Raw genomic sequence first — 17,151 nt, forward strand, 5'->3', positions numbered from 1 at the left:
ACTTAGCCATTGTCTGTTTGCATGTTCTCTTATCCCTCCACACTCCCCCATCAGCAGGGCAAGGATGACTTCTGTAAATACAGAAGGCTGAGACATGGGTTGTCTTGCAGAGAACTGGGAGGAATGGTTGATAGGATGAGTTCTGGGTTAGATGACAGATTAGATGCACTGAGAAGTTTCCCAGAGGAAACTAGCTGAATGGAAATGGAGCCTCTCAGGCTCTTTTCCTGGAGAGGATGAGGGTGTCACTGTCTTGGATGCCATAGCACGCAAAATCCACCTGATCATGCAGGACTTGGCCTTGGAACGTGAGCTGCTGCTGCTTTCTGAGCATGCCCAGCTTGTCCTCAATCTGTTCTTTCAGGCTCAGGATGAAGTCTTTGGGGTTGATGGCATAGGCATGGCTCCCACCATCTGGATTCTTCACAAAGACCTGAATCTCAGGGGAAAAGGTTTCCAGCAGACAGATGTGGATGTGGGAGAAGACCCCATAATAGGCCAGGGAGCAGTGGCTGCTGAGGAGCTGCCGTTCACTGTCAGGGTCCTGGAAGGACAGACGCTGCAGGCCTGAGTGGCCCCGGCTCTGCCAGATCTTCTCTTTCATCTTCCTTATGGGCTCATAAGGGTCTACCCAGAGGATCAAGTCTAAGTAGCCATACTGCTCCACTGTCACCTGGATGTCTCGTGCCCTCTGGAAAGGAGAGGGAAGAGGGGTAGGTTAAATCCACATTTCTTTGACATGTAGAAGTTTCCTTCACCCATCATCATCTTTTCAACAACCATAGTAGTAGCAGTAGCAGCAGCAGCAGCAGCAAACATTTAGTGAGAGCTAACCCTGGGTGGTGCAAACAATTCAGTGCTTGGCTGCTAGCCACAAGATTGCCACTTGGAACCCACGCAGAGGTGCCTTGGAAGACAGGCGTGGTGATCTGCTTCCGAAAGGGCACAGCCTTGAAAACCCTTTGGCACAGTTCTACTCTGCACACATGGAGCTCCCATGAGTTGGAAGACTTGATGCAGTTGGTTTGGTTTGGTTTTTTAATCACCTTCTGGAGTCCCTGGGTAGTGCAAATGGTTAATGCACTTGGCTGCTAACCAAAAGCTTAGACGTTCGGATCCACCCAGAGGCACCTTGAAAGAAATTCCTGGTGCTCTACTTCCAAACACATCAACCATTGAAAACCTTATGGAGTGCATTTCCACTCTGACACACATGGGGTTGCCGTGAGTCAGAACTGATTTGATGGCAACTAGTTTTAACCACCTTCCAGGCCCTGTGCTGGGTGCCTTTCATACTCTTAACCCCATTTTATTCTTACAGCAGCCCTATGAAGTTGGTTCTACAATTACCCCCATTTCACAGAAAAAGAAATTGTGGTTCAGCAAGGTCAAGTAATTTACCAAGCATCACAAAGGTAGTAGGGAGCAGAGCAGGGATTTGAACTGAGAATGGTCAGACCCCAAAGTCTATATCCTTCACCTAGACTACACTCAAGTACCTGAGTCCTGGCAGCTGAAGAGCTCCACCAGGAAGCTTCTGGGGAGAACTGGGCCTCCAGTGGGCCTTTACAAGAAGGAATATGGGCTCAACATTGCCAAGTCTTCAAATTTTTCAGGAGAAAAGTCATTGCACAGTGTTTTACGTTTGTAGGAAAAATGCAGATGTGTATAATATTCAGCCCATTTGTGGAACGCCTTTGGCTGGTGTACCCTTAGTTTGCAATCTCGACTCTGAATTATGGAGCCACTGGCTCAGCTTCTTCCTTTCTCCTCCACGTAGGTTAGTCTGTTGTCCCTGCACACACCTTGCTTATTCCCACCTCCAGGCCTTTGTCCCACTTATCCCCTCTACCTGGAGAGCCCTCTGCTCTGAACTTCTGTACCCCTTCTCAGCCTCTAAGGCACTCCTCAAGCCCTTACTTCTTCACCAAAACTTCTCTGGCTCTGGCGACTTCAGATTTATTCACTATTCCCAGAGCCCCACAAGACCTAAGGATGAATCCTGGCTCTGGTAACTCTTAGCAAGTGTGACCTTGGTTCATTAACTCAACTTCTGTGTGCCTCAGTTTCCTCATCTATAAAGTGGGGATAATGATGATGATGACAACAACAACACTTGGCTCCCTACTTCACAGATTTGCTTCAAGGATCATTTGAGACAGTGCCTGGGCAAACACTTTATACACCGTGAAATGTGATGTCGATATAATAGGTTAGCATGATCTTTGCTTGTACCATAGGTTTGGCATCACATTATAGTATTATTTAGCATTTTTTGATTTCTGTACATCTTGTCTTTGGTAATTCTCCCTAGCTGTTTTGTGCAAGTTCATTTCGTGGACTTGGTTCTCGACAAAACACAGTGAGTCTCTTGAGAGCAGGGACCATGCCCTATTTCTGTACTACCATCACCACCTTGCCTCTATATTCTACCAGTCCCAAACCCAGTTGGGGCACAAAACAACTCGTTGAGTTGACTTGGCTGGGCTAAGCCCCTACAAAGTATGATTGGGAGAATGGAACTGATTCTCAGGTAGGTTATGGGACAGTGAAAAGATAAGGAGCCTGACCACTGTCAACCGCTTGGAAAGAGATCAGTATCAGAGATCCTGAATAGAGTGGGAGAAAAATGTAGAACAAAACTCAAAATCATAAAAAAGACCAGGATTACTCACCTGATAGAGACTGGTGAAACCCCCAAGACTATGGCCACTAGTCACTCTTCAGGTCTGGAGTTGAACTCACTCTGATGACTTAACTTTCAGCAGAACAATAGACAGGCTTATGAGGTGAACAGTTAGAACAAGGAGGTGCACTCCTTAGAACAATCAACCATGGGAGATCAGAAGGGCAGCATTTGCACAGAGATAGCACAGAGGGCAGGAATGCATAGGAAAGAAGGACACAGGAAAAGGTAACCACAGGGAGGAAGTGGGAAGAGAATTATTATATTGTGGGGATTGTAAGCAATGTCAGGAAACAATATGTGTATGAACTGTTGAATGGAAAAATAATTTGCTCTGTAAACTGTCACCCAAATCATAATAAAAAGTTAATAATAATAATAAGATAAGGAGCTTGAGGCTCAAAATGTCAAATAATTTTCCCAAGTTCCCAAGTTCCGTAGCTAATGTCTGATACAACTGGGTCTCAAACTCAGTCTGATGCTAAAGTTTTGTTGGCTTTATCCACACAGAAGTAAATAAGGAAACACTAGGCAGTTATCTCATTCTGAGCTTTAAGCCCATGATGGCCTGAAAGGAGCTATTACATTACCTTCACATTCCAGCTGGGGACAGGGTTCTCCTGGCTGTCATAGCAACAGTCCTGTTTCAGGCACTGGCACGCCCTCTGAGCGACTATGTCCCATCTGTATCCTTCTGCCACGTTATGGGTAGGGTCAGCTGGATCCAGGATGATGGGCCTGCAACACAAGTAGACGGTGCCCAGGCTCTTTCTGGGTTGAGGCCTACCAGCCAGAAAGAACACTTCTCAGCAAGCCACTGAGTCCAGGAGGGCCCCATATTTCACTGGAAAGTAATGGTCTGGGGACCATTATATTTCCAGAAATTACTCTTGGGAAGAGTATTTGAGGTCTTTGTTTGGAATTTTGATGGGTGGGGGTCAGGCCCCAAAAAGCATGCTAGAGCAATAACAGATGCCCACTCAGGTAGGTGGGTCAAGGGCTTATGGGGGAGGCATGGAAGCATTTGCCGTAATAGTGAACAATTATCAAGTATCTTGTGGTTGGGTGCCATCAAGTCAATTCTGAGTCACAGTGACCCTATGTGACAGAGTAGGGTTTTTTAGGCTGTAATCTTCATGGGAACAAATTGCCAGGTCTTTCTCCTGCAGAACCACTGGGTGGGTTTGAACCACCAGCCTTTTGGTTAGCAGCTGTGTGTTTAACCACTGCGCCACCAAGTCTCTTATCCAGCATGTGGTGTTGTTGTTAGGTGCCATCAAGTTGGCTCTGACTCATAGTGACCCTACAAACAACAGAATGAAACATTGCCCAGTCCTGCACCAGCCTCACAATCCTTGCTATACCTGAGCCCATTGTTGCAGCCACTGTGTCAATCCATCTTGTTGAAGGCCTTCCCCTTTTTCCTCTGACCTTCACTTTACCAAGCATGATATCCTTCTCTAGGGAATGGTCCCTTCTGACATGACCAAAGTAGGCATCACTATGTGCTAAATACTATAAGCCATTGACATATATTTTCTGTGACCCTCACAATAGTCCAACATTGCAGATGCCTTATACTCCTGTTTTATGGATAAAGAGCTGAGGCTCACAGATGTGGGAAAATGGCAGAGCTAGGATTTACACTTGGGTCTCTATGATTCTTTTCACTGTACATGCTTTCTCCAAAAGTCACTGAAATGGTCTTCTGAGGGCACGAGGGCTAAAGTAGGATGGAGTGGGTGGCTTGAAGAATAAGGAGACTTACAGTGCCCAAGACTCCTGGCAATTTTGATAGGCAGTCAACTTGAGATAAAGAGGTCCCATGTTAGCATGAGCTCTCAGTATGCAGCTAACATGATGGCCTTGTTGCTCTTATGTGGTGCTGAGTCAATTCTGACTCATAGAGACCCTAGAGAGCAGAGTAGAATTGCTCCATAGGGCTTCTAAGGCTATAATCTTTAGGGAAGAGACTACCACATCTTTCTTCTGTGGAGCAGCTGGTGGGTTCCAGCTGTCTACCTTTCAATTAAGAGCAGCTGAACTCTTAACCACTGTGCTACCAAGGCTCCTTATGATGGCTTTACTGCTTAATAAAAAAACCAAAACAACACAGTTCCTATTGATTCTGACTCCTGGTACCCCAATATGTGTCAGAATTTCATTGGCTGATTTTTCAGAAATGGGTCACCAGGTCTCTATTCCGAGTTGCCCTGAATGGACTTGAACTTCTGGTAGCAGCCAAGTACTTAACCATTTGCACCACCCAGGGACTCCACTACTTAGTGAAGCCCACCCATGAAGCTCTATGCCACATTTCCCTCAATCCTCTTTCTTTTCTCCTTGACACTTGGTGGGTAAACAGTGGCCCAGTACCTCTCCTTCTTGAGCTGTTTTCTGATAAACTTCTCGATGATTGGGTTCTGGAATGTGTAGTACTTGGTCCAGTAGATGCAGACAAACTCATATGCCTGGAGCAGTTTCATCACCGTGGTAAGGCCCTCAGCCAACCGAAAATTCTCATTCTCCTGAGTACCCATTTCCCATGCATAGATGGTCAGTAGTTCGAGGGCATACAGAGGCGGCAAGTTGGCCCTGGGGCACTTGGCTTCCACGTACTTTTGAAAGAGGGAGAGAGAGAGGGAGAGAAAAGGAGAGAGAGAGAGAGAGAGAGAGAGAGAGAGAATGAGACCCCAAGATACTGTGTCAGGAATGCACTGGACCAGAAGCTGGAAAATTCAAATTCTAGTCCCAGAGCGGTGGGTAGCACAGTGGTTAAGCCCTTGGCTGTTAACCAGAAGATGAGCTGTGTAAACCCACCAACTGGTTCATGGGAGAAAGATGTGGCAGTTGGCTTCTGTAAATATTTATAGCCTTGGAAATCCCATGGAAGCAGTTCTACTTTGTCCTGTAGGGTTGCTATGAGTTGGAATCGACTCAACAGTAATAGGTTTGGTTTGGTTTTAGAGTCCCAGCTCTGCCACTGACTGGCTTGGCCAAGTCACTTTCCCTCTCTGGGCCTTGGTTTCCCCATTTTAGAATTAAGTGGCCAGCTTAGTTTAAAGGGTTCCAAACTGTGCTTGACAGAGGTAACTCTTGGGATGGAGTCATGAAGAGGTGACCCAGAAGGTGAGCAGGTCGGGCCTGGCCTCCAGTATCCTAGCCTAAGCAGCTGTGTTTTATGTTTTAAAGGTATTTATAAAATATCTACAGCTTTCAGTAAATACTACAGCCTTCAGTATAGATTACACTTCAACATAAAGAAAACAGAAATCTTCACAACTGGACCAATAAGCAACATCATGATAAACGGAGGAAAGATTGAAATTGTTAAGGATTTCATTTTGCTTTGACCCACAGTTGACACCCATGGAAGCAGCAGTCAAAAAATCAAACAACGTATTGCATTAGGCAAATCTGCTGCAAAAGATCTCTTTAAAGTGTTAAAAAGCAAAGATGTCACATTGAGGACTAAGGTGCACCTGATCCAAGCCATGATATTTTCTTTTTTTTTTGCCAGTAAGAGGGTTTTATTGTTAGCTTTTATTTTTAGCTCTGGTGGTGTAGTGGTAAGGTATTTGGCTGCTAACCAAAAGGTCAGCCACTCCTCAGAAGGAAGATGAGGCAATCTACTTCCGTAGTGATCTTGCCTCAGAAACCCACGGAGGGGTCGCTATGAGTCAGGTCTGACTCAATGACATATAACAACAAACAACAACAACAACCAAAAGGTTGGTGGTTTGAACCCACCAGCCACTCTGTGGAAGAAAGATGAGGTGGTCTACTTCCATAAAGATTGACAGCTTTGGAAACCCACTGTGGGTTGGTATGAGTTGGAATCTATTTGATGGCAGTTAGCCTGGTTTGGATTTTGGTTACATACAGCACCTAGAGATTGGGGCAGAATATATCCTCACCTTTCCCTTTTAATTACATTGCAACCACGTCTCTGGGAAACTTCTTTTTGCTCAGTCCTCCTTCTTTCCTCTTCCAAGTCTTTGAGTCTTTTTTATCCTCCAGCCCTCTCTTGAGATTCTTCTGTATGTTCAAGGGACAGGATCATCCTGAGACTTGTGTGTGCTTGAGGGAGCTCAGGTCCTTCAGTATCTTCAAAGCAGGTCTCACACAGGCACATAGTCCTGCCTGCCTCTTCTCCAAAAAAACCAAACTCATTGCCATCGAGTCGGATACGACTCATAGCAACCCCTCCTTGAGTTTCCAAGGTGGTATCACTATGGAAGTAGATTGTCCAATCTTCCTTCTGAGGAGTGGCTGGTGGGTTTGAACCACCAGCCTTCTGGTTAGCAGTCAAGTGCTTTAGGCACTATGCTACCTAGCATCCTTCAAAACATTATTTGGCTAACAATCTTGCTCTTTTCTCCTTTACTGAAGCCTCCTCATAAATGAATGAAGGGGAAAAGAAAAGAATGATGGGACAAAACCCTCCTTGTCTCCACACTTCTAAATCTTACTTGTATGTTAAGGCCCAGTTCAAATCTCCCCTTTAAGCCATGGTATTTTCAATAGCCTCATACACATGAAAAAGGCGGACAATGAATAAGGAAGACCGAAGAACTGATACCTTTAAATTATGGTGTGGGTGAAGAGTATTGAATATACCTTGGACTGGCAGAAGAACGAACCAATATATCTTGGAAGAACTACAGCCGGAGTGCTCTCCTTAGAAGGAATGATGGAGAAATTTCATCTCATATCTTTTGTACGTGTCGTCAGAGGGGACCAGTCCCTGGAGAAGGACATCATACTCAGTAAAGCAGAGGGTCAGTGAAAAAGAGGAAGACCTTCAACGAGATGGATTGTCACATTGGCTCCAGTAATGGGCAACTACGTGAGGATGGCACAGCACCAGGTGCTGTTTCATTCTGCTGTACGTAGGGTCAGTATGAGTTGGAACTGATTCAATGGCACTTCACAAGAACACAACATTGCAAATTTTATTTAAAGTGCTGCAAAGTGTTGAAGGTTTGATAGTAGCTTTTTACCTTACACTGGAGAAGATGATAGTATTAGAATTCTTTTCTTTCGTATAATACTACCCCTATGTTGTCGTTGTTTGGTGCGCTTGAGGCGATTCTAACTTATAGTGACCCTATTCACAACAGAACGAAACGTTGCCCTATCCCTCAGCAACCTCACAATTGTTGCTGTATTTGAGCCCATTGGTGCAGCCACCGTGTCAATCCATCTCGTTGAGGGTCTTCACCGAGCATGGTGTCCTTCTCTATATACTGGTCCGTCCTGATACTAGGTCCAAAGTAAGTGAGACAATACCCCCTTAAGGGGATTTAAATGCTAATGTTCCAGATGTTTGTAAAAAATTAGTTTATGATTTCAAATGTTTCTTATCCTCTAAAACTAGCTCCCCAAATCTTATTCGCTTCAGCCATTCATATCTTCTGCTTCCTTTTGTACAACATATGCCCCCAAAAATCAAGTATAAAACTTCAGCCCCACAAACAAATTTTTGTGTTTTTTAATTGTAAGAAAACAAAAAATCTGATATGGTTTTTCTTAGATCTGGGCTGCATTTCTACATAAGCAGCTTCATTTTTGCTATTTAAATCCTTTGCTTCTGTGAAAGGCTTCCTTTAAAGAAAGGGCCTCTTTAAAGAACAGAAACCACAGGACTAGCTAATAGCTGAGATCTTGCAATGAGCATTGGGTTGCCTCTCTAGCAGGCCTACTTTCTTTCCCTCTTGAATGCTGTTTGGATGGGATTGATTCCACCTTCAGCTCCAGGATGGCCACAGGCCCATCAGCATAAACCTATTCCAGTTGTCATGTTGTTCAAGGGCAAGCATGTGAATGAACAAAGTTGATTCAGTTAGAGGAAATCCTAGCTCTTTTGTTCAGTGGTCGAAGGCAGAGAAGTCTTGATGTAAAGTCAGGCTCATCTGTGGCCATTTTGCCACTACGAGAAACAAAACCAAACTCACTGCCGTTGAGTCAGATCCAACTCCTAACGCCCCCTCCTTAGGTTTCCAAGGTGGTATCACTATGGAAGTAGATCACCCAGTCTTCCTTCCGAGGAGTGGCTGGTGGGTTTGAGCTGCCTTCTGATTAGCAGTCAAATGCCTGAGGCGCTACGCTACCAGAGCATGTATGTACGTATGTGTGTTTGTCTGTCTGTGTTTATAGGTGCACGTGCCTCCTGGAAAATAAGTTTGTTTTTGACCCATAATTAAAGTTGTAATACTAAACCTGCTAGTTCTCTTCATTTTTAAAAGGATAAACGGAAATGAGCATTTTACAAAAAGTCTGATTATAATATAAATTATCTGTAGAGTGCTCTTCTCCCCACCACCCTATAGGAAATTTATGGAGAATACCAAAAAAACAAAACAAAACAAAACCCTCACTGCTAGTGAGTTGATTCTGACTCATAGAGACCCCCATTGGGTTTCTGAGGTGGTGAATCTTTATGGAAGTAGATTGCCCCACCTTCTTTCCATGGAGCAGCTGATGGGTTTGAACTGCCAACCTTCTGGTTAGCAGTCAAATGGTGGCCCTATGCCACCCGAGCTCATTATGGAAAAAAATTGGGAATAAATTCATGGGTAAAGTGATGTTGCCACACAGACAGACATACCAAGGAACTGAGTCAGTTTCACTGGACTCTTTTATTTCAGAAGTAGTTAAGACTGCTTAACCAAAGATCAACAGGACTGAGTTAGTTACCTACATTAATGTTCTATTTTGATAGATATAGGAATAAAACCTCTTTCTTCTTAATCTGTCTCCAACCTGATAGCCCCCTTACCTCCAGGTACCAGTGTTTAACCAGCTTCAGGAGGCTTTTCAGCTTAGTCGGCCGATGTTTCACGAAGTTTCTCTGTAGCTCACTGAAGGATGGAGAGAAATTTCCAGGGTAAATGAGAGCCTTAATCAGACTCACATAGACTTCAGGAGGTGGCTGAAAGTTGGGAGCCAAAGGTCCTGAGGAGAGAGGAAGCAAAGGGAGAGACTGAGGACCAGGAAGCCTCAGGGTAATAGGTAGTCCACTGGGCCGGAGGTGGGTGGGAAGAAGACTGTTAATTCATTGATGTTCTATCTCCTCAGGAACCTAAAGACTTGTATCCTCAGAGACCACAGATTGGTCCTATTGAATTGTCCTTCTTGTGAAATTCTTTCTTGGGACAACTAAAATTTCCACTCCTTGGGTCACTGGTTGCTTCCCTTGATGTCCCCTAGTTTTCCTTAAGGTCTGTTTTGGAGCTATTTTTCTGTAATTATTTTAACCACACACAAAGCCTGTAGGATAAGAAAGCTGAACTCAGAGAGAGCATTTGCCTAGGGAAGTTGTTCCATGGAAGGCATCACTAACTATCCCAGCCCTCTTTCTTGCTAGGATTGGAAGCTATTTCTGACACCTTTGGCCCATAGCAACTCCAGGTAGACACTACAGTTAATAGGAGCTGACACATGAGGTGGAACCTATTTATCATCTGGAGTTGTAGCAGAAACTTTACTTCCAACACCCAGGCCTCTCTGCTTGAGTGCAAACAATAAGTGCCAGAGAGTCAATGCCCTAGGGAAGGAGTCCTCGGCCAATGACTGAGGGAAGTCTGTGGCTAGTGGAGGTTGCTCTACAGTGTAATCTAGAATTTTCCTGGGGCCTGAAGCCCATTTGACTTGTCCTATAATGTACTCTTTCTTGGTTTTGTCCCTTCCCCTTTCAATTCCCCACTGCCCTACCAGTGTTTCCTGGGATCATTTCTCAAATAAATCACCCGTCTTCAAATCCTTATGTCCCGGTCTGCATCTGTGGAAGGCTGAAGCAGAAGGTCGAAGGAGCCCCTTGCTGAAGATGGCAGAACTTGAACAAACTGTTGTTGTTGTTGTTATGTGTCTTTGAGTCAGACCCAACTAATAGCGACCCCTCCTTGGGTTTCCAAGGCGGTATCACTACAGAAGTAGATTGCCCAACCTTCCTTCCAAGGAGTGGCTGGTGGGTTTGAACCGCCAGCCTTCTGGTTAGCAGTCAAGTACCTTAGGCACTATGCTACCAGAGCTCCCTGAACAAACTAGTAGGTGTGATTAAAGTAGACGTCAATCATAGTGACTAACTTGCTGTTTCTCCCTCCCTTTCGCTTTCTCTTAAGTGAGTAGAATAGCCAACCTTTTCATGGACACTGATTTCTTTAGGTTTGTTATTTTTAGTCACACATTCTTTTAAGTATGATCCTCTCCCATGACTGGTCTTGGCCAAGGACCACAGTCTATGAAGTAAGATGATCTGGGGAGCGGAAGTCCAGGGCAACACAGAAAAGAAGAGCAAAGACATTCCTGACTTCCAAGAGGTCTTCCACCCCCTCCCTATTTCCCTATATAATCATGCTTATCCCTTTGCTCGGGAAGACAGACATTTTAGAGAAACAAGTCTCCCTGTCTCCTTGGATACCATATTCAATAAATTCTTTTGCTTTCCAGCTTCAACCAGTTGTTGATCATCAGCTCTACGCAAAAGGGGGTAAGGACCTTATTGTTCCTACGACACTTCTGGGAAAATCCAGGGGCTCTATGGCTGCAGTCATGCTATGGAAGGAAGCACATGGGGTGACTATTGTAACTCATTTCCCTTGTAGGTCCCCCTCCTGAGTGTACTTTCTGCACGAAGATTCCCCTTCCTGAGTACCCTTTCTGCTGTCACCCAGGATGACCTTTCTTTTCCTCTGGGCACTTAGCCTCATTTCCATTTATCTGTGTAATTCTTTCATAAATTTCTCTTTCCTGAGTTGAGCTCCATGGTGGCCAGAGTTGGATCATTAAGTCCTATGGACTGTGGTACCCAGCCCCCAGCCTGGGACATGAATGAATGCATACATGCATGTAGGGAGCTGTCTGAGGCATGACTGAGGGGCGAGGGAGTAGCATGTCCTGGGAGGGCAGGTGAGTGAGGTGAGTAAGCTTCCCCTCCCCTTACCCAGGGCCCTGTAGGCAGGCACGATGGTGATGGTGATGAGCTCTGCAATCTCCCTGGTCTGGATGGTGAGGACGAGAGTGTTGGGGACTCCATGGGCCACCCACAGGTCCTTCAGCTTGAAGGCCAGCAGGTCCCGGCAATGCCACACTTTTTTCCGTATCAGGCGAAGAACAGCGTGGTGGTACATGGCCTCCTCCTGGAAGCTGTGGAAACAGCTCAGGAACAACACCAACTCCACCTCCGCAGCACTCCTGAGCACAGTGCCGTTCCCAAAGGAGCCCACCTGTAGAACAAGAGCCTGTCACCTGGAGGCCACTTCCATGTCCAATCCATCCCTTACACACTTCACACACATTATCCCATTTTAGAGTGTCTGAGTGGCACAAACCATTAAGCACTCGACAACTAGCTGAAAGGTGGTTTGAACCCACCCAGAGCACCTTGAAAGACAAGGCTGGTGATCTGCTTTCCAAAGGCCTTGAAAGCCCTACGGTTGTTAGGTGCCATCGAGTTGGCTCTGACTCATAGCAACCTTATGTATAACATAAGGTCCTGCACCATCCTCACAATCCTTGCTATACAATGAAAACCCTATGGAGTATTTCTATTCTGCACACATGGGGTTGCCTTGAGTTGGAATCAACTCCATGGCAATGAATAACAATGACAACATCCCATTTTATGCTCACTGTAACCCTGAGGGACACTTGGGTAGCGCTAATATCCTCGCTCTACAGGTGAGAATACTAAGACATGGAGAAGCTACATCGTTTGCTCATGGTCACATAGTCCCTGGGTTTGACCTAGGCAGCCAGTCTCCAGAGTCCATGCTGCTTAGTGACTACATGGTGCTGCTTCCGAGCCTCAGTCTTCTCACCTGCAGAGTGAGAATGGTAATGCCTGCTTTATAGTGTCACTCTGAGGATCTTCAGGAGTCTGGGTAATTCCATGATGTTAAAGAGGGGAAGCGGGATTGCCTGGTGGATAAGAGCCAAGGACTGTGCATTGAAGCAGCCTGACTTTGGCTCTGACTCCTGCTCTGTTGCTTAGCTGTAAAATCATGCTGGGTGATAAGTCCCTGATCTGTAAAATGAAAGTAATGGTGTAAAATGAAGGTAATGGTGGAACATGAGTCACTGGTTTATGGGAGGATTAGGTGAGACCCAGTGTGCCAAGTGGCACACAGAAAATCAGTAATATATTTCTCTTCCTCCACTAACCTTTGGCACTAACTTCATCTGTGGACAATCTCTCCCACTGCCTGGGTCTCAGTTACCCCCTCTGTAACGGAAGGACCCTGATCTGGATGATTTTGAAGGGAACTTTTTGTTGTTTTGAGATTCTAGGCTTGGTCTCTAGTCCCTGTTACCTGCAGGATACAAACCCCACAACTCTCTGCCCCTCCCTCCTTGCTGGGAGGTAGAAGGGCTAAGGATTCATCAGACCTTGCGGCTTGGTTGGCCACCTCTTCTGGTGGGTGGGGTCACTAGTCACTGAACTTTAATTATAATCCAGCTCTCATGTGTCTAGCACTCCCTGTGTCAGGGACCACTGAAAGCCCTTTGCCCATGTTGCTATTACAATTACTCCTAGTTTACCAGTTGTCTTTTACTCATGGTGCTCCCATGTGTGTCAGAGTAGAGCTTGGCTCCATAGCGTTTTCAATAACAGACATTTTAGAGAAACGAGTCTCTCTGTCTCCTTGGATACCATATTGAATAACAGTTTGAAAAGAGGTCTTTTGGAAGTAGATCTCCAGGCTTTTCTTCTGAGGTGGACTTGAACCACCAGCCTTTTGGTTGGTAGCTGAGTGCTTAAACATTTGCACCACCATCCATTTTACAGATGAGAAAAGTGAAGCATCATGGAGTTGATCAACTTGCCAAGATCTCAGAGCCAGGAGGCAACAGCGTCACACTGAGTCTGAGCATAGAGTGTGTCTCGTCCACCCATTTCCTCGTGACCCAGTCTGTGGCCCAGGCCCTGATTATGAAAAGGAGGAGTTTGCTATCTTTTTTCCCTTCCTTGTCCAGTCTCTTTCTCCAGTCTGTATGCAGACTCAGCATTTCTGCCCCATGTGAGAGGGTTGGGAAGTCCTTGAGGTTGTGCCTGGACTCTCCTTTCTGCCCTTCTCAGTGGGAAGATCCAGGCAGAGAGGAAAGAACCAGCCGGACAGGCTTCATGGCTTGCTTTATTGCCATTGAGCGGATTCTGACTTAGGGCAACTCTATGTGTTACAGAGTAGAACTGATCCCTGGGATTTTCTTGGCTGTGGTCTTTTATGGAAACAGATGACCAGGCCTTTCTTCCTCAGAGCCACTGCATAGGTTTCAACTATGAACCACTTGGTTAGTAGTTGGGTGAAAACCTTTTGTGCCACCCAGGGACCTTTGTTCAAACCTACTGAAGGCCAACTCATTTGAGTGCTGGGGCTTGAGTCCATAAAGGATTCTTCCTAATTGGCGACTGCTCTTAGGATACCTCTGTCATATAGAGGTATCCAGGGGAAAAGAGGCTGTGGTCTGTGAGCAGGATTCAGGGCTGGGTGAACACCTACCGTCACGGCTCGTTCTGTTTGTAGCACCCTTCTCTCCTCAGCTTTCCCCCATTCCATCCATTTCATTCTCAGGTTTGTGAGTAAGGGTCTGGAAAGGTCTCTGTGAGTTGGACTCGTGACCTAATCCCAGAGTCCAGGCAAAAATTTGAATAATGCTTCTCTTTTTGAACATTTACCTGGTACACTAATCATTTATCCTGCAGTGCCTCATTTGAGGGAGATATGATGGTGATGATGCCGCCCCAATTGCAGAGAAGACTGAGAATTTGAGAGATAAAATGGTAAGTCCAGTGTCACAGAACTGACAAGTGAAGAAGTCAAGAGTAAAACCCAAGTCCTTCAAATATCAAAACTTCCGATTTCTCACCTCTAAAGCAGCCACCAGCCACTTCTTGGAAGGGAGATTGGGCAATCTACTTCCGTAGAGATACCGCCTTGGAAACCCAACGTGGGTTGTCATGAGTCAGATCCAATTAGACGGCAGTGAGGTTTTTTTTTTTTTTTTTTTTGGGGGGGGGGAACCATAGTAGGGATGGGTGAAAAGAAACGTTGGGGACGTGAGGCTTCTGAATCCTTCCCTGGAGGGGTTTCCTCTGAAGAGGGAATTAGAGCACTGGACTGGGAGTCAGGAGTCTCAGTTCTAGTCTTGCCTCTGCCACCAACTTGCTGTGTGATCATGGGACATCTCTCACCCTCCCTGTGCTTGAACTTCCTTCATGGTTAAGTGAGTCATTAACTGAGACTGTCTGATTCTCCAGGGTCTTTCTAGCTCTGAACCTCTTGAATTTTGAGCCTAGCTAGGCCAGGAGGTAGGAGCTCTGGTAGCATAGTGGCTAAGACACTTGACTGCTATCCAGATGGCTGGCGGTTCAAACCCACCAGCCACTCCTCAGAAGGAAGATGGGGCAATCAATCTACTTCCATAGTGATACTGCCTCAGAAACCCACGGAGGGGTCGCTATGAGTCGGGTCCGACTTGACGGCACATAACAACAACAACAACAACAGGCCAGGAGGTGGCATGAGCCAGCTGGAGGAAAGGTTTAGGGAAACCTCAGTGAGGTGGCTGGAGCCCTGGCTGTAGCTCAAGTCCCAACTCCAACACTAGCTGTGTGATCTCAGGCAAGGCACTTCACCTTTCTGAGGTTCCATTAAAAAACTCTTTTCATTATAAAAATTTGAAAACATACAGGATAAAATAAAATGCAAATACAATGAACATTCATATACTCAACCACTTAGAATGAACACGTCTAAACCCCTTGACACATCTGTTTCATCTAAACCATTTTAAAGTAAATTACAGACATCAAGATAATTTATCCTTTAATATTTTAGCACTTATGTAAAAAATAAGAGACCAATCTCCCCATAACTACAAAACTACTCCAGGCACATCTCATGTCACTACGCTTCACTTTATTGCACCTCATGGATATTGCTTTCTTCTTTTCTTTTTTTACAAATTGAAGGTTTGTGGCAACCCTGCGTCGAACAAGTTCATTGGCACAATTTTTCCAATAGCATGTGCTTATGTTGTGGGTCTGTGTCACATTTTGGTAATTTCACAATATTTCAAACTTTTCATAATGCTACCGCACACTTATAGACTATTCATCCACTGCCATCACGTCGATTCCGACTCATAGTGACCCCCACTGGGCTTCCAAGCCTGTAAATCTTTACGGAAGTAGATTGCCTCATCTACCTCCCATGGAGCAGCGTGTGGGTTTGAACTGTAGACCTTCTGGTTAGCAGCTAAATGGGTTACCCACTATGCCACCAGAGCTCCTTTAATAGGCTACCGTATAGTATAAACATGATTTTATCTGCGCCGGAAAAGCAAAAAATTTGTGTGACTTGTTTTATTTTGATATTCACTTTATTACACTGGTCTGGAACCAAACCTGCAATATCTCTGAGTCAACATCAACGATGATTCCCTTATATTATCTAATAAACCAAAGCCAAATGCACGCTGTCAAGTCAAATCCGACTCATAGCAAGCCCTCCTTGGATTTCTGAGACAGTGTCTCTACAGAAGTAGATTGCCCAGTCTTCCTTCTGAGGAACACCTAAGTCAAACACCTTAGGCACTACACCACCAGAGCTATCAAAACCCAGGCTGTATTCTAATTTTTCCAATTGTCCCCAAATTGTATTTTACAGATGGATTATTCAAACCATAATTTAATTAAAGACTTTGCATTGCATTTTGTTCTTATAAATCTTAAGCCTCTGAGCCTCTATTTTGCTCATCTGTAAAAGGGGAAAAGAATAGTACCTACTTCACAGAATGTAAGAATTGGAGATAATATATGCTAAGAGGGTCAGTCAACTGGTGTATCTTAAAATGTGAGCTATTATCATTAGCTTTCTTAGTGGACTCGTTCTGCTCAAGGAAGCAGAGGGATGTCTCGAGATGTTAACAGTGTGGGCTAGGGATAATCTGGCAAAGGGTCCCCAGCATCACCAGGGATGTAGCCCCTCATGCTGGGTTTTGCCTGCCTTCATTAAGGGATGGAAGAAACAAGTCTTACCTTGACCACCTTCAGCACCTGCACCTCCTGGTCCAGGGGATGCTCGCCTGGGAAGGGCTCCTGCCTCAGGAACTGCTCAAGGGTTCGCACAACCTTTATCACCTTTTCCTTCCACTCTCGGCTGGGCAGCAGCCACTGAGCCACGAAGGAGTCCAGCTTGGAGGCAGGGGTGCCATACAGCTCCTGAGCCAGGGCCATCTCCGCTTCAGAGTACTACTGCTGGACAGATACAGCCACACGCCTGTTTGGCTGCAGGCACACACCGCTTCGTTAAGGGGACCCCTCTTCTGCTGACCTCCAGGATCCTGGGGGGTTAAAGTACTGGAACAGAGAGAAAACCGGTGATGACTGGACTAACCTGGGGCTCCTCTCCCAGAAGCCCCTCGTTGTGGCGGTGATGCTGAGGGACACTGGGCTGAGGCTG

The 17,151-nt window shown here is 45.6% G+C and overlaps 1 protein-coding gene across 1 annotated transcript; it reads right to left on the reverse strand.

Annotated features, from left to right (window-relative positions):
* Positions 1 to 214: 214 nt before the first annotated feature.
* On the reverse strand, positions 215 to 16,925 carry OASL (2'-5'-oligoadenylate synthetase like). The gene is made up of 6 exons (XM_007938232.1): positions 16,728 to 16,925; positions 11,631 to 11,913; positions 9,468 to 9,643; positions 5,063 to 5,304; positions 3,277 to 3,424; positions 215 to 691 (listed from the first exon to the last, which is right to left on the reverse strand). Exons 1-6 carry the CDS (start codon positions 16,923 to 16,925, stop codon positions 215 to 217), a joined length of 1,524 nt encoding a protein of 507 aa, XP_007936423.1.
* Between the last annotated feature and the right edge of the window lie 226 nt (positions 16,926 to 17,151).

The sequence above is a fragment of the Orycteropus afer genome, unplaced genomic scaffold, assembly GCF_000298275.1.
Source record: "Orycteropus afer afer isolate SDZICR_OR568_19922 unplaced genomic scaffold, OryAfe1.0 scaffold00048, whole genome shotgun sequence".
In the NCBI taxonomy this organism is placed as follows: Eukaryota; Metazoa; Chordata; class Mammalia; order Tubulidentata; family Orycteropodidae; genus Orycteropus; species Orycteropus afer.